The sequence below is a fragment of the Macrosteles quadrilineatus genome, unplaced genomic scaffold (genome assembly GCF_028750875.1).
Source record: "Macrosteles quadrilineatus isolate MER2022 unplaced genomic scaffold, UCM_ALF_1.0 Scaffold_2__2_contigs__length_208266976, whole genome shotgun sequence".
NCBI lineage: Eukaryota > Metazoa > Arthropoda > Insecta > Hemiptera > Cicadellidae > Macrosteles > Macrosteles quadrilineatus.
This window is the reverse complement of record NW_026542595.1, coordinates 32,096,389-32,122,907: the sequence shown is the minus strand read 5'-3', so window position 1 is coordinate 32,122,907 and position 26,519 is coordinate 32,096,389. Positions and strand designations below refer to the sequence as shown.

The 26,519-nt window shown below is 36.3% G+C and overlaps 1 protein-coding gene across 1 annotated transcript; it reads left to right on the top strand.

The window, feature by feature from the left end:
- LOC128987873 (pseudouridylate synthase TRUB1-like) lies at positions 1-26,519 on the top strand. The gene is made up of 5 exons (XM_054408938.1): positions 1-204; positions 1,477-1,575; positions 16,851-16,995; positions 19,899-20,050; positions 25,808-26,519. The coding sequence occupies exons 1-5, from the start codon at positions 78-80 to the stop codon at positions 25,966-25,968; spliced, it is 684 nt and encodes a 227-aa protein (XP_054264913.1). The 5' UTR covers positions 1-77; the 3' UTR covers positions 25,969-26,519.

Here is a 26,519-nt window from a genome sequence, read left to right as displayed (position 1 = left end):
TCTGAGCATCGTTTTTGTTTTAGACAATATATTACATATATTTTAGGACAAAAAGTGTTTTACAGCATAAGTTAATAATGCTTCAGTACTTTATTGATCCATTGGCATACAAACTAGTAGAATACGGGTATTTGGCAATATTTAAAAGAAGTAACGTTACTAGTGCTGAAGAGCTTGATCTGTTTAAGGCTGCTATTTCTAAAGGTAAATTTTAATTGTCACTTAAATGTTTGGGTATCAATTATGGAGGAATGCAGTGGATGACTGCAGTATTTATGATCTGAACTAGTCGCCAATTCATTAAAAATTTATAGTAATATGACAATTATTCATAACACTACACTACTCCGTTCATAAAATATAGGAGGTTTGAGGGGCCCCATCACTTATTTTTGCTTAATGTATATTTTGCAGATGATTGACGTTTTGGCAAACCTCAGCTGTTGAACCATGGTTTTTAAGGTATATGATTAAGTGGAGGGGGTAGATTTCTTCTCCTAAAACCGACTAAATTTTGTGGACGGAGTATAATGAATTTTTTAATATTACTACCAGAGTTTTTGATTGGTCATTGCCTCATCTGTTTTTCATCAAAAAAAAAAGTTTTGTTTATATGTCTACTACATAGCGCTCTTTAATTAATCTGTCCACTCTCCAGGTGTAGAATGGCAGACTTGTTATTTAAGTGTCAGCATTCTTTGCGATGTGAAATAACACTCACAGATCTAACAAATACTTTGTGACGCACAACAAAAACCCAATTAAATAGCAAAACATTGCTAGCCAGTGGAGCTGAATTACGTTTATATGTCTATTGCTCAATTGCCAATAGCAATAAGCAATAGCTGTATCTACAATCGGCTATAATTGTAATTTGGGTTAATATTCAGATTAGATTGTGAATTGCCTTTTTTATTGTCTGTGTCCTTGAGCTAGAAGTTTGTGTATTTCACAAAAAAACTAGTAAGCTCCATTATTCAATCCAAAGACATAACAACTATTTATTTATTTTTCATCTCCATTCATATTTGGCTTAAAATACCTACTTTGTATGGTCGCCATTTAATAAGAAAGTATAAAAAAACTATAAAAGTACCTACTCCTCATGGGTTGTCCCCTGATGGAAGTCAAAAAATGGTAATGTTTGCAAAAAGTAGTTTTCATACATATAAGATGACGTGAAAGGTTCAAATTTTCTAACGGAGCTTCTATTGTGTACTTCACAACAAAACTAGTAAGCTCCTTTATTCAATACAAAGACATAACAACTGGATTGAACATTTGATTGAAACATTTGATAACATTTGATTGAAATTCATTTAAAATATCTAACATATAATAAATAATTTATGTTATATTGGACACAAACCACAAACCAAAAGGAAAACTAATAAAGTGAAAAAAAGTCAATAAAGTTCACAACAAACCAGACTGTCACAAAAGTGAAACTGTTCATCTGACCTGTCCTGTTGCCAGTAATAAATGTGAAGAATGCAAATGTCAAGGTAAAGGGGATGCATAAACTGAAGGCTGGTCACGGTGGCACCTTGGACAAAATGGCTACGGGCGTTTTGGGTAAATATGATAGCATACTTTACGATATGATTTTTAAGTTGATGGCTAGTTGGCAATAGTGTTTTATTCAATCTACTCTCTCCTACAGATTAGGACAAAATATCAGTATGTGTTTTGTGGAGATTTATTTTGCTTTTCATACAGTAGGTATTACATAGGGATAAGTAAGTACAATAGACAACGCTTTATTGTACACAACACATAACACCTGATACAGTAATTGCCAAAGTATGTCCCAAGTCTAAGTATTCTACATCTAGGTTCCCTAATACTAAACTAAGTTCTACTATTGGCATTTGGATACTGAAGTTCTATCAACAGTCAAAGGTTCTGCTGACAAGGGTTAAGCCTTAAAATGTATCTACCCTATTTAGTAACAAACTTTTTGGCTCAAAGTCTCTTCCAGTTTAGATGCAAAATTGTCTTTTGATAAAGATCTGTATGTGTTAGGTAAATGATTGTATATTTGTAATATTATGCCTTTTACTAATTGTTCACAGTTGTACTGAACAGATTGTAAAATAAAATAAAGTTAAAAAAAAAATATTTGTAATCATATGTAATGAGTTACATTATCAAGTTTTGAAAGAGAACGATTGGGTTAGGCTGTAGAAAATTCTACAAAACAAGGAGTGAACATACTGTCAAGCAGACTTCTGTGGGTGTTACTTAAGTTAAATAGTAGACTTAATGAATACCTTTCTGGCCTAAACATTTTTTAGATGACAATTGTAGTCGGACCAACTCATTTTTAAATTAAAATTTCAACCCAACAAATTAAAAATACTTTACTTCTCCTTTTTCCTCACAGAAGTCTTCCTTTTTTCTCACACAAGTCTGGAGTCCATTGAACACTTGTTTTATGAGTAAACTAGCGGTGTGCCCGTTCTATGGATGGGGATCTTTTAGTTAGTTGAAACCTTATATTTTATTCATGACAGCAGTTTGTTTGTGTTGAAAATGACTGTCTCTAGATGATTATTTATATGTTAATTTAATTCATCAGATGTTTTATTTGTTTACACTTTGCAATTAGTGTTTTCCTTTTGATTGATTGTTAGAAATGGTCTTGAATAGTTATGTCTGATTAAAATTGAAGTTCTTTTTGTACTATGTTTTCTTGAGATTATTTAAAAGGTATACCCCTTTTAGAAGAATCAGTATCGCGTTTTAACATTTGGCGACCGTGACAGGACAGTATGATGAGTGAAACTGATGTTAGGGAATTTAATAAGAACAAGAAACATAGAACTGTTGTTAGGGCAAACTTTTCAAGACTAGTGAACCATTTAAAGGATGAACTCACACAGGAAACTGTTCACTTAGATGAATTGAAAGGTAGGTTTCAAACTGTAAGTATGATTTATGAAGAGTTAAAGAATTTAGACACAAAGATATCTGACCATTTATTTCAATTTGAGGAAAGTGAAGCAATTCTTGAAGAAGAAGTGTCTAAAGCTTATAGTTATTTGGAAACCTACAATCAAGTAAATGTTTTGGTGCAAAGTAAGTTGAATGAGTCTAGAGATTATGATTTGGTCAGTAGTAATTCAGCTAAGAGTATAAGTTCAAATTTAAAGACCAAGCTTAGACTTCCCAAGATTGAACTAGTACAATTTAGTGGGAATCTTAAGGAATGGCTTCCTTTTTGGGGAATTTTTAAGAGGATAGATGAGGATCCCTCTATTGATGATGTTGATAAGTTTCACTATTTAGTTCAGGCCACTATTCCAAATTCTAAAGCGAGACAAATTGTAGATAGCTATCCTGCTACATCAGAGAATTATAGAGATGCTATTCAGAGTTTAAAAAGTCGTTTTGGAAGGGATGATCTTTTGATAGAAGTCTATGTTAGAGAACTTTTAAAGCTGCTACTCAATAACTTGAGCCAAAAGGTAGCGATTTCGACTTTATTTGATAAATTAGAATGTCAAATCAGAGCTCTTGACACATTAGGAGTAACTACTGATAAATGTGCGGCTATTCTTTACCCATTAGTTGAGTCGTGTTTGCCAGAGGATCTTTTAAGGGCGTGGCAACGTCATTCCGATTTTGATCCAGAAGCTGATTTGAAGAATAGACTCGATGCACTTTTGAAGTTTCTGCGTATTGAAGTGACAAATGAGGAGCGAATTTCACTTGCTACCTCTGGTTTTGGGGACTCGAAGAGACAATTGGGTAAGTCATCCAAACCATTCTTTAGTGACGAAACGGAATCAATACTAACTGCAACCGGACTTGTTAATCAAAAGGTTGGTAAAACCCCTATGAAATGTATTTTTTGTGGTGAAAAACATTTGACAGAAAATTGTAAGAGTTGTAGTAATCTGACACATTTAGAAAAGGTAAACCTATTGTCAAGTAACAGATGTTGTTATCGTTGCACAAAGTATGGCCATGTTAGTAAGAAGTGTCATGTTCGACTAAACTGTTCTCTTTGCAATGGTCGACATGCAACAGTAATGTGTAACAAGTCTCAAGATAAATCTAATGTAAATTATGTTAATGATAGCACTTTAGTACCTTGTGAAAGTAATTTAGCTAATAATGCACAATCTGAAGTATTTTTACAAACTGTACGTGTGAATATTAGAGGAGGTAATAAAGAACGAGCAGCACGTGTCATTTTTGACTCTGGTTCTCAAAGGTCCTACATTTTGAAGAAAACTGCAGAAGAAATGGGGTATGTATCATTTGGAAAGGAAACCCTTAATCATGCATTGTTTGGTGGATCAGTAACAAATGCTGTAAAACACAATCGTTATAAAGTAAGGTTAAGTGATTTGTGTAATACTTACTATTGCAACTTTGAAGTTTTGGATCAAAATGTGATATGTAATGATGTTTCAACAATCAAAGCGGGTCCTTGGATTAATGAACTGCAGTCTTTTGGTATTAATGTTTCTGACACTGTAGAAGGGCCAATTGAAGTTTTGATTGGATCTGATATTGGTGGAAAGTTGTTTACAGGGAAACGTCATGTTTTGACAAATGATTTAGTTGCAATGGAAACCTTACTTGGTTGGGTGTTAATGGGGAAAGTAAAAGTAAAAGGAGTGACATGTAGATCAAGTGTAATGACTATAACATCTTTGTTAACACCTATTTCTGACAAGTGTAGTGTAGACATTCCTAATATAGAGGATACTGTAACTGTCAAGATGGAATCTGAAAATAATAAGATTTGTGAATGTGATGAAGACGCTTTTGGATATGAATTGAAAAAGTCTGTAAAAAAAACGAAAAAGAGGTAGAAGAAGTGCAAGATAAAGAAAGTTCAAATGGAAAAGTTGTAAATAAAGTTAAATTAAGAAAACGAGGAAAACAAATTAAGTTACCAAAAAGACTGAACTTTTAATATGATAATATGTGTTTTGAGTCTTTAAATAATGAAAACTTTAAGACTCAAAAGGTGGGAGTATGTTGAAAATGACTGTCTCTAGATGATTATTTATATGTTAATTTAATTCATCAGATGTTTTATTTGTTTACACTTTGCAATTAGTGTTTTCCTTTTGATTGATTGTTAGAAATGGTCTTGAATAGTTATGTCTGATTAAAATTGAAGTTCTTTTTGTACTATGTTTTCTTGAGATTATTTAAAAGGTATACCCCTTTTAGAAGAATCAGTATCGCGTTTTAACAGTTTGCATATCTAAAGTTGGACTTTTTCCAAGATGAGTAGAAAAAACGAATATACAAATAACCGTCAAAAACACAATATCTGACAGGTTTTAAACCAAACAACTCACAAATAAATGTTACACAGATATCTATTATTTTTATTCTATATTTGATACCCAACATTAATTGTACAGCAGCTTTATAGATCTTGGTACTTTCCTGTTAAAGGGAACATTCATTATTATCGATGATTTTTTTCTCGATACAGTAGAACCCCTCATATCCGGCCTTGGTTTTACCGGTCCTCTGTTTATCCGGCCCCTTCCAGGAAGCCAATATCAAAATTTTTTTCTCACAGCTTACAGACGTTTAGATGCAAGCACTAGTCTTTGTGACTGATGAAGTCATAAAATAAATTGTTCTCATTATTTATCTGTTTGTTTATACATTTTTTTGCTGAGTCACTATACTTAGTTGAGCTAGGAGGCCTAACCTCTTATCAGTTGGTTGATTATTTCCAAAGTGGGGTTAGTACAGTACAGTACGAGTACATTAATTTTTGTATTTCATAAAATGGTTAAGAATGTTGAGTAGAAATGCATGTACCATTTAAGTCCTAATGATCTTTAAGTACAATTAATTGTCATTTTTACCTCCATTTAATAGGTTTTGTTACCTGGAATCGTAATATTTGTACATTCATTACTTAATGACTTTAACCTACAAATATTTTTTTTTCTTTTTACAAACATGTTTATTTTTCTAAAAATTATCCCAGAACAGAATTAAATGATACTTTTGAATGCATAGGTATATTGATTACCTATTATTATTAGGTATGAATTGTCATTTTCATTGTAGGTTGGTTTATCCGGCCAAATAGTTATCCGGTCAGGGACTTGGTCCCGTGGTGGCCGGATATGAGGGGTTCTACTGTATATCGAAATTAACAAATTGAAATATATCAGCTGACAACTACGATATTGTTCAGTATCAACAAACAATAATGAAATTAAACTGACAAAAAAAACCTAACATAACTAACCAAACTTGCTGTGTTACATTCCATATTTAACTTGCCTTTTCTGTTATCAAAAGGAGTTTTTAAATAGTACAGCAAGTTTGGTTGGTTATGTTAGGTTAGCTTAGAACAGTTTAATTTCTTAATCCATATAATAGACTATTTTAGCCCAAACAATATCAGTTGTCAATATGTAATGGATCGGTAAACAGAAATATCGATACATCGAGAAAAAAATCATCGATAATAATGAATGTTCCCTTTAACAGGAAAGTACGGGAGTGAAAATTTAAAAACGTACGTTTTCATGTCCCTGGCCTTTTACTTCGTAGATACTTGATTTGTAGTTTATTATTATGTGTTTTAATATTTTTTGGGACGGGGGCAACACGTTACACACATTTATTTGGTTTTAAATAGGTTCTAGGTATTTTTTTCGTATTTTTAAAGTCTCAAAATTCACGACCATGACGTGTCCCTAGGGTACATTTTCCAACTTTCACGCTGTTTTTAGACTAATTATTCATGCCGAAATATATAAAGCCATATTTTTATGTCATCAATGGTTATTAAACTTACAAAAAAGGAGCATATTATAATTTTATTGTCATTGCAAACTGACTACCATGACAAAATAAGTCTGTCCCTCGATTTGGCGTCACGACCATTTGGGAAAAATTTTCAACTTTGGAGCCCGACAGTGGCAAGCCTGGCGTCGATGGAGTCAGTTGGTTTGAGAGACTAGTTCGGGGTGTACGTCAGGATTGTAGTGCTGGTCGTTTCGAGTTGAAAGGAGGAATTACAAGATTAATAAAGGAAAGATTGTGTTTTTTGTAATTTTGGTGTGTCCATGACCGTACGTAGTCATTCGATGAAGTAGACATGGTGTTAATTTTTGTTTATAAGATATTTCAATTGCTAGATTAACCTAGAAGTCCACTTTGTATCCTCGAACATGAGGTGCAGGGCTACCGCCAGAACAGAGCCAAATAACACGTAATTTCACGACCAAAGTTTCACGACCATCGCGGGTTTTTTCACGACCAATCCAGCCTTATGGATTATAGTGTGTTTGGTCGTGACAATAACTTTAATATAATTGTGAATTGAACAGTTTAGTTCAATTGAAACACATATTTTTATTATAACTAACAGTATAATTGAAGGATTGCCTAGAAAGATTTAAATTATCCCAGACAATTCACGACCGTACCGCTTGTCCCTGACCATCACGTTTATGATTTCTATCATAACAATTTCAAAAATTAAAATATCGTCATATTTCAATGTTTTATACACAAAAGAAGCACACCTCTATACAAACATAACGATTTTTCGGGTCTCAGGTAAGTTCTTTCGTAGTTATACAAACTTAAAAAGATTTTATTGGCTTTATTTCAATTTTTTGAGTTTTTTTATTTTTTTCTGGAAAGACCAAATATACTAAAAGTTTAGTGACCTTTTTATTGTATAATGGTCATAAAAGTAAATTAGTTTATTGCAAAACATAGTTATAAAAATAATATTAACCATTTTTAATATTCATTTAAACGTCCGTTATGGTCGTGACAGGATTTTGTGTTTTTCCACTAAAGATGCTCTTTTAAAAAGAAACTACCAAAGATATTGCGTTACCATGGACATTTTATGAAACTTCAAATGTTAATGAAATAAAAATAATAATAAAAGTTTTGAAAAAAGGGGAAAAAAATTTGCAAAGTGCTTTTTCTGAAAACGTACGTTTTTAAATTTTCACTCACCTAGATCTTTGAGGTATAGTCCTCAGGTAAAATTGAAAGCTACTTGTGTTGATATTTAATGTTTAAAGCCTGTTTCTTAATCATATGTTTTATTTTGTATATTAATGTTTTAGAGTTTTTGTAAACAACAACATTATGGCTGATTTTTATAATGAATAAAAGCCACATTTTGGTTACTCTTGTCTTTATTTACAACAATTTTATTCATTATAAATTTAACTAGTGCTACATCAGTATGGAGAAGATTAAATTTCTTAAACCAGAAAAATTTGAGGTTGATCCTGAATCTCCAACTGCAAATGAAGAATGGACGCACTGGTTACACACATTACAAGATTTTCTAGCCATAACAAAACTAACTGATACGAAAGATAAACTGAAAGTATTGAATAATAGACTATCTTTCAAAGTTTTTAGATACATTAAAGATGCAGAGACATATGAAGATGCTATTAAAACATTGAACTCAATTTATTTAAAACAGAAAAATGAAATATTTTCGCGATATTTGCTAATGACAAGAAGACAACAGCAAGGAGAGAGCATCGATCACTATGTAACTGAACTCAAACTTTTAAGCCAAGATTGCCCAAGATTGCGTATTTGATGCAGTGAACGCAGCTCAGTACAAGGAACACTATGTACACTATGAAGATAAGCCTTTATAAATGGCTTATCTTCATCGTACATACGACAGCGATTATTTGATAACAAAACATTAGACTTAACTGACGCAGTTAAGCAGTCAAGAGCACTCGAAATGGCCCAAGCTCAAGTTGATCATTATAAACAAGTTGAATACGGAATGCAAACTTGTGCTGTAACTGAGACAAAACAGAAATTTCAGTGTGATTCTCGCTCAACTACAGGTGAAGAAGAGACTGTAGACATGGTTTCAGCTGTAAAAAAGGTTTCTGGGAAGTGTTATTTTTGTGGATTTGACCGACATTCTAGAGATCGTTGTCCTGCACGAGAAGCAACGTGTGGAAAATGTAGAAAGGTGGGTCACTATGCAAAAGTGTGTAAAGTAAGTATAGCCCAGAATCTCAAAACCAATCAAAAGAATTCTGGAACATCTGCTGCCTTATTTGCAACTGCAGCCAATACATCGATATTAAATGATTCTTTAGTTGAAGCTGATGTAAATGGCCTCAAAGCACGTTGTCTAATCGATACAGGGAGTACATCAAGCTTTATTAACTTAAATTTTGTCAAGTTGAATAATTTGAGGATGTATAAAGAAAAGGGAGAAGTATCTCTAGCTGCGTCCAATTTGAAGTCAATTGTTCAAGGGTATGTTAAAGTCAGTTTGAGTTTGCTGGGACATAAATACAATGATTTAAAGTTGACGGTCCTTGAAGAACTATGCGCTGATGTACTCATTGGACATGATGTTATGAAGCTACACTCAAATGTACAAGTTTGGTTTGGGGGTAAAAAACCTCCCCTTATGGTGTGCTCCTGTGCGAAAGTTGATCCGCCAAAACTTTTCTGTAATTTAACTTGTGACTGCAAACCGATTGCGACCAAGTCTCGACGTTATTCACAAGAGGACATGCACTTCATAAAACAAGAAGTAGATAGACTGTTGACAGAAGGGATTATAGAGCCAAGTTCATCCCCCTGGAGAGCTCAAGTACTGGTTGTAACAAATGACAAAGGAAAGAAACGTATGGTAGTGGACTATTCACAAACTATAAACAAGTTCACTCTACTTGATGCCTATCCACTACCGAATATAGACGACCTCGTGTCAACAGTAGCAACTAATAAAGTATTCAGTGCAATTGACCTCAAACAAGCTTATCATCAAATATACCTATCTGTGAAGATGAAAAACCATACACAGCTTTTGAGGCCGCTGGTCGCCTGTTCCAATTTAGAAGAATTCCATTCGGTGTGACTAATGGAGTGGCCTGTTTCCAAAAGACTATGGATCAGATTATAGAAAAAGAAAATTTAAAGGGTGTTTATGCTTATTTAGATGACCTGACTGTCTGTGGGAAGGACCAATTGGACCATGATACAAATTTAAGAAAATTCTTAGAAGCTCTGAACAAGTATGGACTAGTAATAAATGAAGAAAAGAGCAAGTTCAATCAAACATCAATTAAACTGTTGGGGCATTTGGTTTCCTATAAGTCTATCCGCCCTGATCCAGATAGATTACAATCACTCGTGGAACTTCCAGTACCAAAGGATCAGACTGCATTGAAGCGAGTTTTGGGATTTTTCGCCCATTATTCGAAATGGATCCACAGATTTTCAGACAGAATAAGGAATCTGACTCAAGTTAGGTCATTCCCATTGTCATATGAAGCGGTTAGAGACTTTGAAAGTCTGAAGCTAGACATTGCCAATGCACTTATTACACCGAGAGATGGACAAGAACCGCTGGTGGTGGAAACGGACGCTTCAGATGTAGCTCTGGCAGCAACCTTAAGTCAAAATAATAGACCGATAGCTTTTTTCTCCAGGACTTTAAATAAATCTGAGAAATTGTATCCGGCCGTTGAAAAGGAAGCCGCTGCAATCGTTGAAGCCCTCAGAAAATGGAAACCATTCCTCATTGGAAGAGAATTCAAACTGTATACTGATCAGCAAGCTCTTTCGTTTGTGTTTGATAGGAGGCATACAAGTCGAATAAAAAATGACAAAGTAATGAGATGGCGCCTTGAACTTGCACCTTACCAGTACGACATTGTTTATTGCCCTGGAAAAGATAATGAAAAGGCAGATGCATTGTCACGAGTATGTTCAGTACACTCAGATAGTGCAAAACTTCATGAACTCCACAAATCCCTGTGTCATCCAGGGATTACCAGAATGTTTCATTGGATAAAGAATAAAAACTTAAACTACTCTCTCGACGATGTCAAAAGAATGACATCTGCGTGTCAAACGTGCGCTGAAATAAAGCCAAGATTCCATCGTTTTCAAGGGAAACTGATAAAGGCTACGACTCCTTTCGAAAGACTGAACATTGATTTCAAAGGTCCTCTGCCATCAAAGACCAGGAATAGATACCTATTAACAATGGTGGATGAGTACTCGCGATTTGTTTTTGCATATCCCTGTAAAGATATGAGTTCTGCAACAGTAATTGCTTGTTTTGTGGATCTATTTTCAATGTTAGGGGCTCCTGCCTTTGTACACTCTGATCGAGGAGCTTCATTTATGTCACGTGAGCTGACAGATTTTCTACACAACTACGGAGTGGCAACTAACCGCACGACTCCATACAACCCGAGAGGAAATTCCCAGATTGAAAGATTTAACGGAACTATATGGAGAACCATTCTTCTTGCACTGAAAACACATAACCTGCCAGTTACCTCATGGGAAGATGTGCTGCGCGAGGCACTTCACTCTGTCAGATCCCTATTGTGTACTGCGACTAATTGTACACCTCATGAGAGATTTTTCAATCATAGTCGCAGAACCACTAATGGAGAATCCCTACCTTCGTGGCTGACTAGCCCTGGTCCAGTATTGATGAAGAAATATGTCCTTACAAGTAAATACGATGACCTGGTAGAACGAGTAGATCTCCTAGAAGCAAATCCTCAATATGCTTTAATTAGGAGGGAAGATGGTTCCGAGTCCCAAGTATCACTAAGGCATCTCACGCCTGCTGGACTACCAACTAGTGAGATTAGATCTGATGAGTGTACAAACGATCAACGTGAGGATGATCATGAGTTCAATGCTGACGATTGTTATCAACAGGAAGTTCTAGAAACAAAAAACAATCCTGATCCAACATCATCTGGAGCTCAAACTGAAGAGATGCCCTTGGATTGGAATCGTCCAAGGAGAAATGCCAGACCTCCAGCCTATCTTAAAGATTATGTCTGCTACACCTATTTGAAAAACTAGTGGGGGAGAATGTGATGATATTTAATGTTTAAAGCCTGTTTCTTAATCATATGTTTTATTTTGTATATTAATGTTTTAGAGTTTTTGTAAACAACAACATTATGGCTGATTTTTATAATGAATAAAAGCCACATTTTGGTTACTCTTGTCTTTATTTACAACACTACTTTCGATACTGGTTATAAAGTAGTTAAACCTCGCCATTGCACCGCTTTTAATTTTCATTAACAACAGTGCTCTTGTCTGTGAAACACTGAGAAATAATTGCACTAATTTAATGCGTTACCAACAGACATAGACACAAACATACAGAATACAAGACAGAATTGAGTTAGGAAATTTACTACATAAAGGCCCTGTCACACATGGCGAGTTTACTTGCCGCTATTAGTCGTCACTACTTTTAGTCGCCACTCGTACTCGCAGGCTTGAAAAACACTTCCAGTCCACACATGGAGAGTTGTAGCGGCTACTTCAGTTTGGTTGTGTAGGTAATTACTGTGCTGAGGAAAATTTCATCTTTTGTATTAAAGAGGGAGGCCTTAAGACGTCTGTTGCGGATTTGCAAGTGATCTGTGCATAAATCAAGAAGAAGAATAAACGCAAGTGGGTTCGGGAGTGAATAGGGAGACGAGAGGGTGCTTCATCAATACCAATGAAAGAATTAGCAAATGACGGCCCCTAATCATATTTTAAAATAATGAGGATAACCGTTCCAAAATTTGACGAGTTGTTGGATATGGTATCGCCACTGATTCAGAAAAGAGATACGTTTTGGAGGAAGGCAATTTCATGCAGAAAAAAACTGGAAATAGCTTAAAGATACATGGCAAGTGGGAACATTTAGATTAGATTTAGATTTAGATTTGTTGTCATGAGAGCCGAAGCCCCCTGACTGCTTACCCGGTACCTATCCTACAGGACATACCCGGGCCCCATGATGTAGGCCGAAGCTTACGCATCAACCTTTAGCACATCATGGGCGGATGACTTAAGGTCATCAGGCTCGCCGGCTGCCGAAGCAGACCCTTCGGAAAGAGGGTTGCCCCTCAATCCTAACCAGGGATTCCGGCTGCTTGTTTAAGCGTCACTCCACCTGGGTTCCACTAGGTCGGAACCTAGAGGTCCATAGTAGAGCGCCCCGACGCATTTAGTGCAAGCAACACTCGGGACCTATCTCATCCCTGACAGGCAGAACCCGCCATCAATAGCCAGGAGGAAGGGGACCATCAGCACGCTGACGGGGGGAACCCCAACCTCCCATTTACACCGCTGCCCGATCGAGGCCTGACCCATTGCTGGGAACCAGAGATATCCAGAGCGATAGATCCCCAGATACCCCTGGCGGGCTCGGACCCAGCACCCGATCTACTTCGTTTGCCCGTCAGACCCAACATCACTGCCAGGCCATCAGGGTTTCCCAAAAGGAGGCAGGTATAGAAGTGGGACCCACCCGGATGAACCTATCCACCAGAGGTGGCGACACCCTTGACTCAATTGAGGTTCCGGGAAGAACCCCCCACACTCAAGATAACCATACCGTCCGTGCTCAGAGACAGGGATAGGTTTGCATAAGTACCTACAAACCGTTGCCCTCACACTGCGGAAAGTTACGTTGCCCTTGAGTGTCCCCGTGAGCTGCGGGTACTTGCCCGTTTTCACCTCCAGGAAAGGTTACTTCCAAAGTCGAGGATTTGCCCACTGAATGCTGGTCGCACACCACAAGCAGGCCGAAGCCCAAAGTACCACAGACACAGGTAGGTTAGAGATTATGATGTACTTCCATCTCTCCTAGAGCTAAACACCCCTCCATCCTGGATAAAGGAATGTCACTGGGACCCGATGCCCAGTCGACCATGTCTGTGGCCAACTTGAAATGCCGATACCAACACGGAGCATTTACCTCCCCTCTGGGGGCTAGGTATTTCACCTCCCAGGACGAGGCTACTTCCAAAGTCGAGGATATGCCTCACAAAATGTCAGTCGAACACAACAGGTAGGACTCAGTCACAACCACAGTTACAGGTAGTTGAGGAGAGGCGGAGGAGGAAGCAAGTGGGAACAGCATCGATTTCAAGGTCGGCTACTAGCGACTACTCACCCCAAAAATTGAACATGTCCAAGTTTCCTAGCGAGTGAATTTTTACTTGCCGGCGAGTGCTAGTTGCCGCTACTTACTATGTCGCACATAGCGATTAGTAGCCGCTACTCTAGTCGCAGCGAGTAAACTCGCCATATGTGACAGGGCCTTAACCAAAGCAATGTATACAGAAAAACCAGATTGGGAACGACCTTCCCCCCACTACAATGTTACACAATATTGTACTTCTGCTTAAATAAATCCGTTTTGTAAGTCACAATGTTATTAATCTCACTTGGTTTTGGATTTGCTTGCTTACAAAACCTATACTTTCAGAAATCGTGATCGGAAATGATTGTAGTATTTGTAAACAACATTTAATGTAAACATAACTTATCAGTTACAGCTAGAAAAAAAATTGTTATCCAAACAACTGTTCGTTATTATTTTCATAGATGACATATTTTGTAGTAAATTAGAATTTTAGCGTCACCGTTGCAATGACAGACAGAGCAGACAAACAAGCAGAAATTGAGATAAGACTTGTTTCTACTTTCTTAGGGTACGGTATAAAACAGAAAAAAACCAAAACCTTATAATTCTACGCAATGTACGGACAAATCTGTAATAATTTTATTTAGATCAAATGTTGTATTCATTAATAGAGGATTGATAACTCACTTAAAAATCCCTGGAGTTTGTGGAGTATCTTATACACAATTATGCCAATTTTTCTAATAGGAACTTTTAATACATTCAGCTACGTTTTCAGCTTTAGGACTTTGTAAAGGCTGCAGAATTTTGGATTTACTCCTAAAAGGAGACAAGCAGTACAGGGTGACCGCTCGGCTTGGCATTGCCACAGACTCTTATGATAGAGATGGCAACATTACTGAACACTGTTCCTATGGTATGGGATAAATCATTTGTTTTACAGTACAAAAATAAGCCAGTCCTGCCCTTACCAAATTAAATCAAAATATTATCTTATAGCTTGTATTTTATGTTATAGTTTTATTATTATTATTTATTATATTATTATTATTTTTATTATTATAAAGAATATATTTACTATGTTGAACGTAAATATATAAGTTCTGATTTTTAGTTTGCATGGGATTGTTTTGAACTCTGAGAAAGGGAAAAATTAAAGCTGCAATCACTGTGAAATGTTAATTTCTTTTAATAAAGTATTATCAGAGGAGCATAACAAGGGCAGTCACATAAACTTGAAGTTCCAACAGGCATTACCTTGGAGGCCCCATGTTAAGTTTCAACCCACTTTTATTTTGTTCCAGAAAATGTTTAAAATTCGTCTAGCCAAAGGCAATGGCAAACAAGCAAGCTACATCATTTTTTTTCTTCAAAAAATACATGGGAATTTTAAATGTGCGCCTACAGTTTTTGAAATTTCCCATTTCAATGTTTAAAGGGTAAAAATTAGAAAAAGCATATTTAAAAAAAGTTTCAAAGCTCATATCAACCCATTCCCATGACCCAAACATTCTGAACTCATTCAAGTTTATCCATCTCTAAAAATTCATTACATATTTCATCAAAATTTGACCAAAATTACTTGAGTTATCGTGTAGAATCTGGCACTGGTCGATTATTGACCAATAAAACGTGAGTCCTCAGTGGCGCTGGTCGATTATCAACCAAGACGACATGGGTCGGGTTTTTCTATTAAATTTTATACCATTAGAAAGATGAGATTCTGAGGATTCATTTTCATGTATAAAATATTATTGAGCGAGTATTAAGTAGCGAGAAACATAGTTTGAAAAACTAGAGAGTTCAAAATAGATTTTGGCGGTAAAAAGTTTTGATCACCTGACTACAAAAACAGTTGTTTTTGGCAATCGAAAATTAAATTGTATACAATATTATTACATATTCTGAAACTACAATAAATTCCCTACAATTCCCTCTGAATCTATGAGGTTGATTGTAAAAATTGTATTTGGTTTTGAAAATGTCATAAAATTTATGTCTTTGTAAAAAAATCTTAAAAATTTTACATTCTGACGTAAATTACTCAGAAATGTTAGAATTCAACTACATATAACTATATATTTCCAGAAAGATCTTTTATTTTCTATTATGCAGTATCATATTTATTTTCTGTTAATGCATTCAATTATTTCCTACATGACAACAAAAATTTTGTAGTTTTTCAAAAAAGAAAATATGTACGTAGAATTTATTTTTTTATAATTTTATTTTTATGAGTATTTTAAAAACATTGATATTTCTACGTAGGGAATCATATTTCACACAACCTTTACATTTAGATCCAACGTGTAAAAAATATTTTGTTTTCTTGTGGGTTGCTTTTGAAATTTCTAATTTGCATAATCTGAAAATTTGCAAACCGTTTGCTACTACGCCTAAACGCATTGCTAGAAATTTTTTTTTTATATCATTATAATCTACATTTATCACTGAAACAGAAAATTTATATATACATGTACTTATATTCACAAACAACTGTTCTGTGGCGAAATATATGGTACCACTACAATGGGCCAAAATATACCCGCCACTGGTGAATAAATTGACCGCCAGATCTAGGGTCAATGACACACTCTGACACACTCACACACACATATATATATATATATATATATTATATAACTTACACATATATACAAATTTGAACGAATAGTGTTTTTGGCCTCTGGGGACATCAAAATGAAAAAGTAAATCAGTCCCGGGTATAGGTCTTTCTGTGCTACCTACGGTAATAGCTTCTTCCATATAGGCATATTTGCTATAAGAAACTTAATTATATTTTCTTTGGACAACGATTAATTAGGTCTTTTGTACTGAATAGCTTAACATTCATAAATAATTCTAAAAATATGTAACTGTTGTGTTCTTTTCCAGTGATTCTTAAATACAATTTCAGAACATGTGACAAAAGCAATGATTGAAGATAAGCTCAAAAGATTTATTGGAGAGATTTTTCAAAAACCTCCTATATATTCTGCTTTAAAACGAGGAGGAAGAAGAGTATCTGATATTGCTCGAGCTAAAGAATCTGACCAATACGGGTAAGAAGAGTGATAAGAAAACCATCACTATTGCTTTTATTTGTATTACTTTAGTTTTATTTGTATTATTTTAGAAAACAATTAATTTGACATTTTAAAATGGTTTCAATGTAGTGTGTCACCGTCCCCTAATTAAGTGTAATCTATAGTTGTTTTTGCATTTTTGTATTTAAGTTATGTTGTAACCGTTGTCTTAGTTCTTTTCAGCCTTTTAGGCTTATCTAATCATGAATCACTTGATTTATTCAATGCAAGATTAAGAACAAAGAGACACGTTGAGGTTAACCCCTTGGAATAGGGAGGGGGCACACGGACATTGTCATCGAAAAATTATTCGCGCTTCACCAATCGTACTATCCACATCATTGCTTTAACTCTAAATTTACATACACTTTGTATTTGATTGATAGTTCAATAAACCACAAACTTAAGTTTTTGCAGCATCAAAATTTATTATTTGTTGTTTTATCTTCCCATTCTCGTTGCCTACTCCCCTTGTAGTGGTGGCAGCGATACCTCTGTAGACCCTTGAACTTTACTCGCGACCAGTAAATTAATAAACAAACATTTGTAATAAAATGGATTTAAAAAATACTGGAGGAGTAGGCAAGAATGTTAAAATAAATTACAATTACTGTATAGTACTAGTAAATTTTTAAACCACAATAGAAAAAAATACCAAAGTTCAATTGTGCTTACTGGTGATAGTAACGCACACATCTCCCCAATTACCGACCAGATAACCCCTTTGGAGAACGGTCTACAAGGAGTCAGACAAAATTCTTAAATAGCAGCATAGGTTGAGTTTGGTATAAAATTAAAGGTCTCCGTGAGTAAAATACATGGCAAACCTGAACTCAAACGGACAATGGAGTAAAAAATGACAGCTGTTATAAATATTCCTTGAATTTGCAATGCTTATTATTTACTGTGAGGCACCCAGTAGAAGTCGAATGAAAATCATAAACTTAAGCATAGGTCGATATGCACATCACATTAAAGGTGATTTTTCAAGCTCAAAATATCAGCTGGATGCAAAATGACAGCCATTCAAAGATTCAAAATGGCAGATTAAAGAAATATTTTAACTGCTGCCATTTTTGACTTGGTTGTCTGTTTGAGTTCGGATTTGTTGCATTGTATTTTACTAATGGAGACCTTTAATTTGATACCTAACTCAACCTATGCTGCTATGTAAGAATTTTGTCTGACTCCTTGTAGACCGTCCCCCAAAGGGGTTATCCAGTCGGTAATTGGGCAGATGTGTGAGTTACTATCACCAGTAAGCACTTGTGTGACAGGTTGCCGAATGAAACTACAAAATTCAGCTTACTGAGTTACTGACTTCAGCGAGCGATTTGCTGAGCTGAGCTCAGCAAATTCCAGCCATGCGCGTTATACTTCTGGGAACATTGGCCTGGCCTGGCATCGAGTCATGGCTGACGGAATATTCCATGGTGAGGCAACTGGCTGACGCAGACGTTGGGAGGTTAAAACAGTTCAATATTACAGACCCTCCTTTTATATTTGAAATAAAGCAAACCTTTTGTGACGGTGTTGACAGGGTTTCCTGAGGGTGCATCTAAAAAAAAACCTCCCCAGCTGATATGTAATGGGTCTGGGAATTTTTGGGGCCGTCACACTTGTGAACTTTGGTATTTTTTTCTATTATGGTTTATACATTAAAAATGAGGTTCCAGACTTAATTGTCACCCTGTATGTAGCATAAAGTTAAACAAGCTGCTATACCCGTCCTTCACGACGGGGAGAGGACGCGAAAGGGAATAATGCTGTTCTTTAGATCTGCTGCATGAAATAGTTACACATCTTTCTTTATTTTAGAAACAAAACTTAATTTTGCTACTTAGTGTATTATTTTCTTTAAATTACGACAAGTTATTCAAATTTCCTGAGCAACCATGACTGGGACGGGTGGCGTCGTCCTGTAATCCATCTACCGGTACTAGAGGTCACGAATTGTGGATATTTATAGGAATTCACTGTGGATGCGATGCTTCCTGGTGTGGATTAACGTCCAAGCTAGTGAGTACTACGACTATCCGCAGTACTATCCTAATAATTAGACCAATTCGTTAATTACGAGGAAAAATGTGGTTCAGGTTTCACAATAAACTGTAGGTCCCTTAGTTGCCATTAGCTGTATGGGTTATTTAACAGCTGTGTCTAAGGAAAATGTCGGCCTTAGTCACTAACAAGACTACAAGATCGCGCCACTCATCCTACACTCATCCTTCACTCATATTTGGGTTAAAATACGCACATAGTGGCGTCCCCATCTTAGATAATTGATAATTACATATGGCGCTGTTATGTGTTGAAAAATTCTGTAACCCTATGATTTAATTTAAAATGATAATCTCATTTGAAAGTGTAGACCTACTTTCTTTCAAAACCCTACTACATATATATGAAGTCAATAGATCCAAAAGAATTTAACAACATAACTTAGTGTAACAATGAAATCAAATATGATACTTGATATTGATATTTCATAAAAAATGTTTTACCCAAATTCTTTGATTTCAGCTAAGCCTTTTTTGTAGCTCATGATGTCAATTACATAGAAAACTATGGGCAATATTCTGCATAACTTTTACCAAATTAACTATGTTTTACCAAAACATTAAAATTGTTTTATTTAGTCTAATACTGATGATCAATATTTTTGTAAACAACTTGTAACGTAAAATTATGGCTTCGTCATTTCCTTCTTCTCAAAATTATCTTTCTTTCAACAGAAGAATCATGAAAATCCGTCAAGTGGTTGTGGTTGATTCAGTATCTGGGAATAAAAAAACCCTAGCATGCTTTATTATAATATAAGATAATAGATTGAGTATGACATATTTACTTTGACACTTATGGTCCAGTCTATTCAACAGATTTCATGAAGATAAACCCATAGAAATGGAGTTCAGGCCTGTGACATGTTATGATGTAAAATGTGTAGACTTCAAACCACCATATTTCAGTCTTGAAGTTACATGTGGCAAAGGATTTTATGTGCGCAGTCTCATCAACGATTTAACTAAAGGTAAACAAATTCATAAAATCTTATCTTCTTACCAGATGTATTTTGTTAAAAGGAAATTTGTTATGCTTGTTTAAGTAAAAGCAGTCCAATTTTTGTTATGTTTAGCATACAGATTTAGACATTTATACTTTCACAAATGCTAGAAAAACTATTTTTTTTTTTAAAAGTAAAATTTATTGTAAAAATGTAAAGGTTAGTTTAATTGCATTTATGAAGTTATGTTTATGTGGTGGTAAACATATTTTGTATTCTGGTTTAGAGAGTATAATGACCCAGCATGACTATTACTTGCGAATCCAAGTCGGTGCGGAAAGCACAGCACAGTCTGGCCAATTATAATTCACTGTGGTAGCTAGGAAGTTTAGTTAAGCCATGTTTTTTAGATCTGCCTGTCCAAAGGGATTTTTCCCACCCTCTTGTAAAAAGGCTAGTCTTGTGTTACTCAGCAAGGGGAATGGCGACCCGGATATGCCGTTGTCCTACAGACCTCTTTGTATGTTGGACATGGCTGGAAACTGCCATCAGCTGCCGAAGATTTGTCTCCCCATCAGTACAGCTTCAGAAAAGGGCGGTCAACAATCAACGCGATATCCGAGGTACACAGAGCAGTCGTCATGATCTGTTGCTAGCTCTGATCAAGACAGAGATTGTCATCCTTCCGAAGAAACGGATTGAAACCATCACCCCGCTGGCCGCTACGAGTGAGGAACGTAGTTGTCCAAACCACGCGAACTGCCAAGTCCCTTGGTGTTATGGTGGGCAAGTTGAGTTGGAGGGACTAGATCTTTCGTACGACGGACAAGGCTGCTAGGAGTGTCACTGCTCTTAGTAAGCCTATGGCCAAAGTAGGGGTCCTCAGTACAGCCGTAGAAGACTCTTAATGTCTGCAGTCTAGTCTGTGCTTCTCTAAGGCTCTGAGGTGTGAGCAGACATGCTCAACAAGGAAGCATACAGGTTGAGGCTCGCACAAGTGCAGCGTCAGGTGGCACTCAGGGTAGCTTCCGCGTACCGCAATATCCGAACCGGTCGTTTTGGTGATTTCTGGAGTTATCCCTGTCAAACTCTTGGCAGCGGAGAAGAAGGCAATCTACCAGAGACAAGGCTACATCGGGAAGTACGCTGCAAGAACGGAATAATCGCTCCCACAATTTTCAGGTGTGGCAAGAGAGCTGGGAAAGGGAGACTCGAGGCTGTTGGACTTCCAGACTTATCAGACAGGTCCAACCGTGGGTGGAATGGCAGCACAGTGAGGTCGACTATTACTCAGTTCTCACTCAGTTATCTCACTCAGTTCTTGTCAGGTCACGGCCATTTTCTGTCGTACCAGCACTTGATTGCCAAAACCAATTCAACTGACTGTATTTACTGCCCGAGCATTTCCGACGATGCGGAACATACCTTTTTCCGCTGTCCACAATGGGATATGTTCCCCCGGGAGGCCACTCAACATCTTGGGGTGCTGTCAGGTGAATCTATTTGTGAGGCCTTGCTAAAGGGTGAGGACAACTGGGACTGCTGGTCACTTTTTGTCCGGAATATCCTTCAAGTTAAAAAATAACTATCTAGATCGTATCGCAGTCTAGATCGTGTAGAAATGAACAGCTAGACACGGAGTAAGCCCTTCGGGTGTAGGCGATCTCGGCCTAGTTCTGATTAAATGCGACAAGTGTTCCCAGGCTAGTGTCCAAAAAGTAGAGGAGGTTTTTAGAGGGTAGTCTTTGTCATAAGCCCGTTGGAGTCCCACATTACAGGCCTGCCACCTGTGTGTGTAAATGCATTTTCCCACCTCTCCCTTAAAAAAAAGTTAAGCCATGTGTTAGTGGGTGACAAGCAATAGACCAGAGTCAAAGTAGTGGACAAAAAGTCATTAAGTTTATTTTAAGGTTATGTTTTTAGGAAAAAGCATATAGCTTGGATTAAATAAATATATAGGATGGAGAGGACACAGCTAACTCACCTGATGAAAGGTTGCAGACGAGTCAAAGAACACATAAAACACACACATAATAGTACTTGACATTTCGCCTCTTTCAGAGGCTTCTTCAGAAGTAGGCCTAGATGGCAGTTACAAGAACAACAGTTTGAAATAGGATGACACAGTTTGAATTCAAAATGTCTGACAGGTGTTGTTCTTGTAACTGCCATCTAGGCCTACTTCTGAAGAAGCCTCTCAAAGAGGCGAAATATCAAGTACTATTATGTGTGTGTTTTATGTGTTCTTTGACTCGTCTGCAACCTTTCATCAGGTGAGTTAGCTGTGTCCTCTCCATCCTATATATTTATTTAAGTTTATTTTAAATGTTGCCGAGTCTGCAGGAACCCTAAGACAAGGGTACCAGTCTTTTGAAAGCACTTTTGACAGAGACATCCAATATGGACCAGCTGAAGAATTTTTTTTTAAGAACATAGTTGAATGAGGCAATCACAGAGTGAGTCAAATTCTAAAAATCTACTTTCCACTGCTTTTGTTGCTGTGATACTTTATGTAACATAAAATATGCTACATAGGTTGCAATATTGTGACCTATCGGTCCTATAACTTTTTTTTTATCCCCAAACAGAAAAGTCGACCGGTGTAAGATCCCAGGACCCTGGGGACAATTAAATGTGCCGCCTCTTTCGACCCACTCGTCGAGATTGTTATTAAGGAATTCCAATAAACCAATAAACTGTAATGCGGTGGAGCACCGTCTTGCTGCCAAATGAAGTTGGTATTTTGGTATAAAGGGTTATTTTGTAGCTCAAGCAAACCCCTATCTTGCAACATTTCAAGATATGAATCTCCACAAACAGTGTCTTTAAAAAATATGGGCCTATGATGCCATCACTCTAAATACTAGCCCAAACAGAGTTATTACTGGAACATTTAATTCTTCTTGAAGAACTTCATGAGGGTTCATGTCAATCCAGTAGACACAGTTGTGTCGATTAACATGACCATTTAATTTAAATGAAGCTTCATCTGTCCAAAGAGCACAATTTTGAAAGTTGCTGTCAGATTCACAGCGTATAAAAAACCATTCACAAAACTCTACACGCCGGTCAAGTCGTCTTTCAATAAACCTTGGTCCAGCTGTTGGCAATAAGGATACGGTCTACACTAGAAACTGAAATATTAAACTCAGAAGATCTTTTACAGATTGATTTTTCCGGGGTCTAAACAACAGATAGAGCAATAGTTTCTATGTTGGCTTCACTTGTAGAGGTTCTATGCCTCCCACTCCTTGGTAAATCATGTACGCTTACAGTCTCTTCAAATCATTTGTTCAATTTGTAAATGCCTTGCCTAGATGGAGCTGGAGTTTTAGGAAATCTTTCTACAAAAAACTGATTAACATCTTCACTATTTTTATTTGTTTTCCACCAACTTTTTAAAAAGAAAAGAAAATGCGCTCCTCGGTGGTTAGTTTGAGGTTCATGGTTACTGTCGACGTCAACACGAAATGCAAATGCAAATCCAAATCCAACCTCAAATCTAAACATAAAAATGTCAACAAATAATCTTCACAGCTGATTTTGTCATTGCTAAAAACAGGTTGGGCAAAATTAGTTACGAAAGCATTGTGTTTCATAAGTCAGTTTATATATTAGTACCTGGGGACCGAGCTTTGCTCGGGGTAAATCATTAGTTTCCCCTGAAAGCAATTTAGTATTGCAGATAGATTAATCCATTCCCAAACTCCACACTGCTCGCCTTTACTACCTCCTTCACCACTCCCTACGTCGTGGATCTGTTTGCCCTCCTTCCCTATACCATTTTAGAATTGCAGATACATAATTGCCACAGACAGACAGTCCCCCACGCTGCACTGCATTTCCTACGTCATAGACCTGTTTCCTTCCCTTCTCATAGCATTTTAGGATGGAAGATGCATTAATCTAACTGCCACACACGGTTCCCACACTCTGTGATGCTAAACTTTACTACTTCCTACGTCACTTCCTACGTCGAGGACCTGTTTTCATCTCTTTCCATAGCATTTTAGTATTTTAGATAAATTAATATAACTGCCACAAACATTCCCCAGACTCCGCACTGCTAGCCTTTACTACTTCTTTCACCATTTCATATGTCGTGGTACACGTTTCCCTCCCTTCTCAAAGCATTTCAGTATTGCAGATACATGAATCTAACTGCTATAAACGGTTTCCCGTTCCAACTCTCCACACTGCTTCCTGCACCACTTCTTACGTCACGGACCTGTTTCCCTCCCTTCCCAAAGCATTTTAGGATTTTAGATACCTTAATCTAATAGTTATAAGCAGTTCCCACACTCCAGACTGCTCGCCTTTACTACTTCCTTCACCACTTCCTACGTCACGGACCTGTTTCCCTCCCTTCCTATAGCATTTTAGGATTGCAGATATTTTAATCTAATAATAGTTATAAGCATTTCCCACACTCCGGACAGCTATCCTTGACTACTTCCTTTACCACTTCCTACGTCGCGGGCCTGTTTTCCTCCCTTCCCATAGCATTTTAGGATTGCAAATACCTCAATATAATCGTCATAAACAGTTCCCACACTCCGGACTGCTCCTCTTTACTACTTCCTTCATCACTTCTTACGTCACGGACCTGTTTCCTTCCCTTCCCATAGCATTTAAGAATTGCAGATACCGTAATCTAATCGTCATAAACAGATCCCACACTCCACACTGCTACCCTTGACTACAATGTATCGAGTAATCTTCAGTATTATCTTTGCTCAATAGTAACAACTGACGTTTTTCCTTTTGTACTGTATTTTGTTTTGCTAGTATACTGTGGATAGACAACTTACAAGTCTTTTGTTTACTTTTTCCTTGTTATTTAATTCAAATTGGCAAATTGGTTACTTAGCAACTCATAAGACTAATGTTAAAAAAATGTGACTTTCAGTTTCATTTTTCTACGTAATTAGATTTTTGTTGGCAGTTCTAACTGCAGTAAACTCGTTTTTAGGCCAGGAATAAACTATTTACAACATTTGAAGAAAATCGTCGGAGCCATTTTCGAGATCTTGGTGCAAGCATACATACATACATACAAGCAAACATTGCTCATATTAGGATGTATGTATTATTATTATTATGTATTATTGTATGTGTTATTAAATTTACTGGAAGCAAGTAAAAGTTAACTTATGTCTAATAACACTTAAAACATATATTTATGCTTATACAATACTGTTAACTCACAAGACGGTAAGTATACATAAAAGATGACAATGATTCGCCTATTGGGTCTGATGATGATTGGAGTGTCCAATCGAAATCGATCACCACCAGCTTTTATATCTATTTACCGTCTTGTGAGTTAACAGTATAAGTGTAAATATATGTTTGAAGTATTATTAGACATATCTTTTATTTACTTTCCGCGATAACTTGAGTAAAACTCATTCAATTATGATTTAAATTTAACAAACATGTAAACATTTATTTGAACGTATTTGCGAACCAGCATAAAAGAATATGGGAACTAGGTTTTATGGGGTAACAATTGGTTGTTCAAATTTTTTAACCCCAAAAAATAACATTTTGCATTCTTTCTAAGCTTTTTTGTAGAGCTTAAAAAGATAATTTAGTATGCTGAAGTGTTGATGTACGTTTTAGTACTCATTAAAATTTTTGTTATTTAAATAAGAAATAAATATAAGAATTTTGAGGAAATGTTTAGTGAAAATCCAGCCAGGCAAATGGAAATTTGGTTAGTCTACAGGTTTTCCTGTGGCAGGGGTATTTTATGTTTACTATATGTTTGTGTGGTGCTAGATCTAGGCAGCTGTGGCCATGTGACAAGTCTGCTGAGGACCAAGCATGGACAGTTTACACTGGACGACTGTCTACATGCTGCAGACTACAGCATGGCCAAGGTGGTGGACGCTGTCAAACATAACCGCAGAAAGTTCCCAATGTACAGTAAAAATCTTTAGAGCGACTGCAAAGTCTATACGTCTATTTCAATAATTAGTCTACTGTTGCATATGTGTAGTAAACTATTTACATACATGATACTGAATCGTTTTTTTTTCAACTCTAACGCCTAATTATGTACCTACTGTAATAGATCTAGCTTTGTTAAACTAATAATGAACTACTTTATTTTATGTTCTCATCATTGACAATACAAGTTTACAATAATGTAAAATATCCATGACAATAAAGGATGTGATTTGATTTTACTTTAATTTCAGATTGCAAGTCTTAGATGTTATTTCTGCGATGTTAATAGTTATGTGTTCACACATCTTTGCTTGAATTAAACATAATCCGGTCTGTCAGATATTAATATACTGTATGTATACCTCATCTTGTTTACACAAGTTACACACTGTGGGGATTGGTCGGTTATGAAACATAATGTATCTTCAACATGGTTTTTCATTAACTATGTTTGTGTCTCATGCTGGCATTTACCCACTGTATTTACAAAACATATTAAAGGATTGACTAACAGCTTGATTTCTGATAAATATTTACCGTT

Excerpts from the sequence above, each read along its gene's own strand:
- LOC128987873 (XM_054408938.1), top strand. The coding sequence starts at position 78 with ATGCTTCAGTACTTTATTGATCCATTGGCATACAAACTAGTAGAATAC. Across the intron at positions 16,996-19,898 it reads AAAGAATCTGACCAATACGG|ATTTCATGAAGATAAACCCA; the intron begins GTAAGAAGAGTG and ends TCTATTCAACAG. Across the intron at positions 20,051-25,807 it reads CATCAACGATTTAACTAAAG|ATCTAGGCAGCTGTGGCCAT; the intron begins GTAAACAAATTC and ends GTGTGGTGCTAG.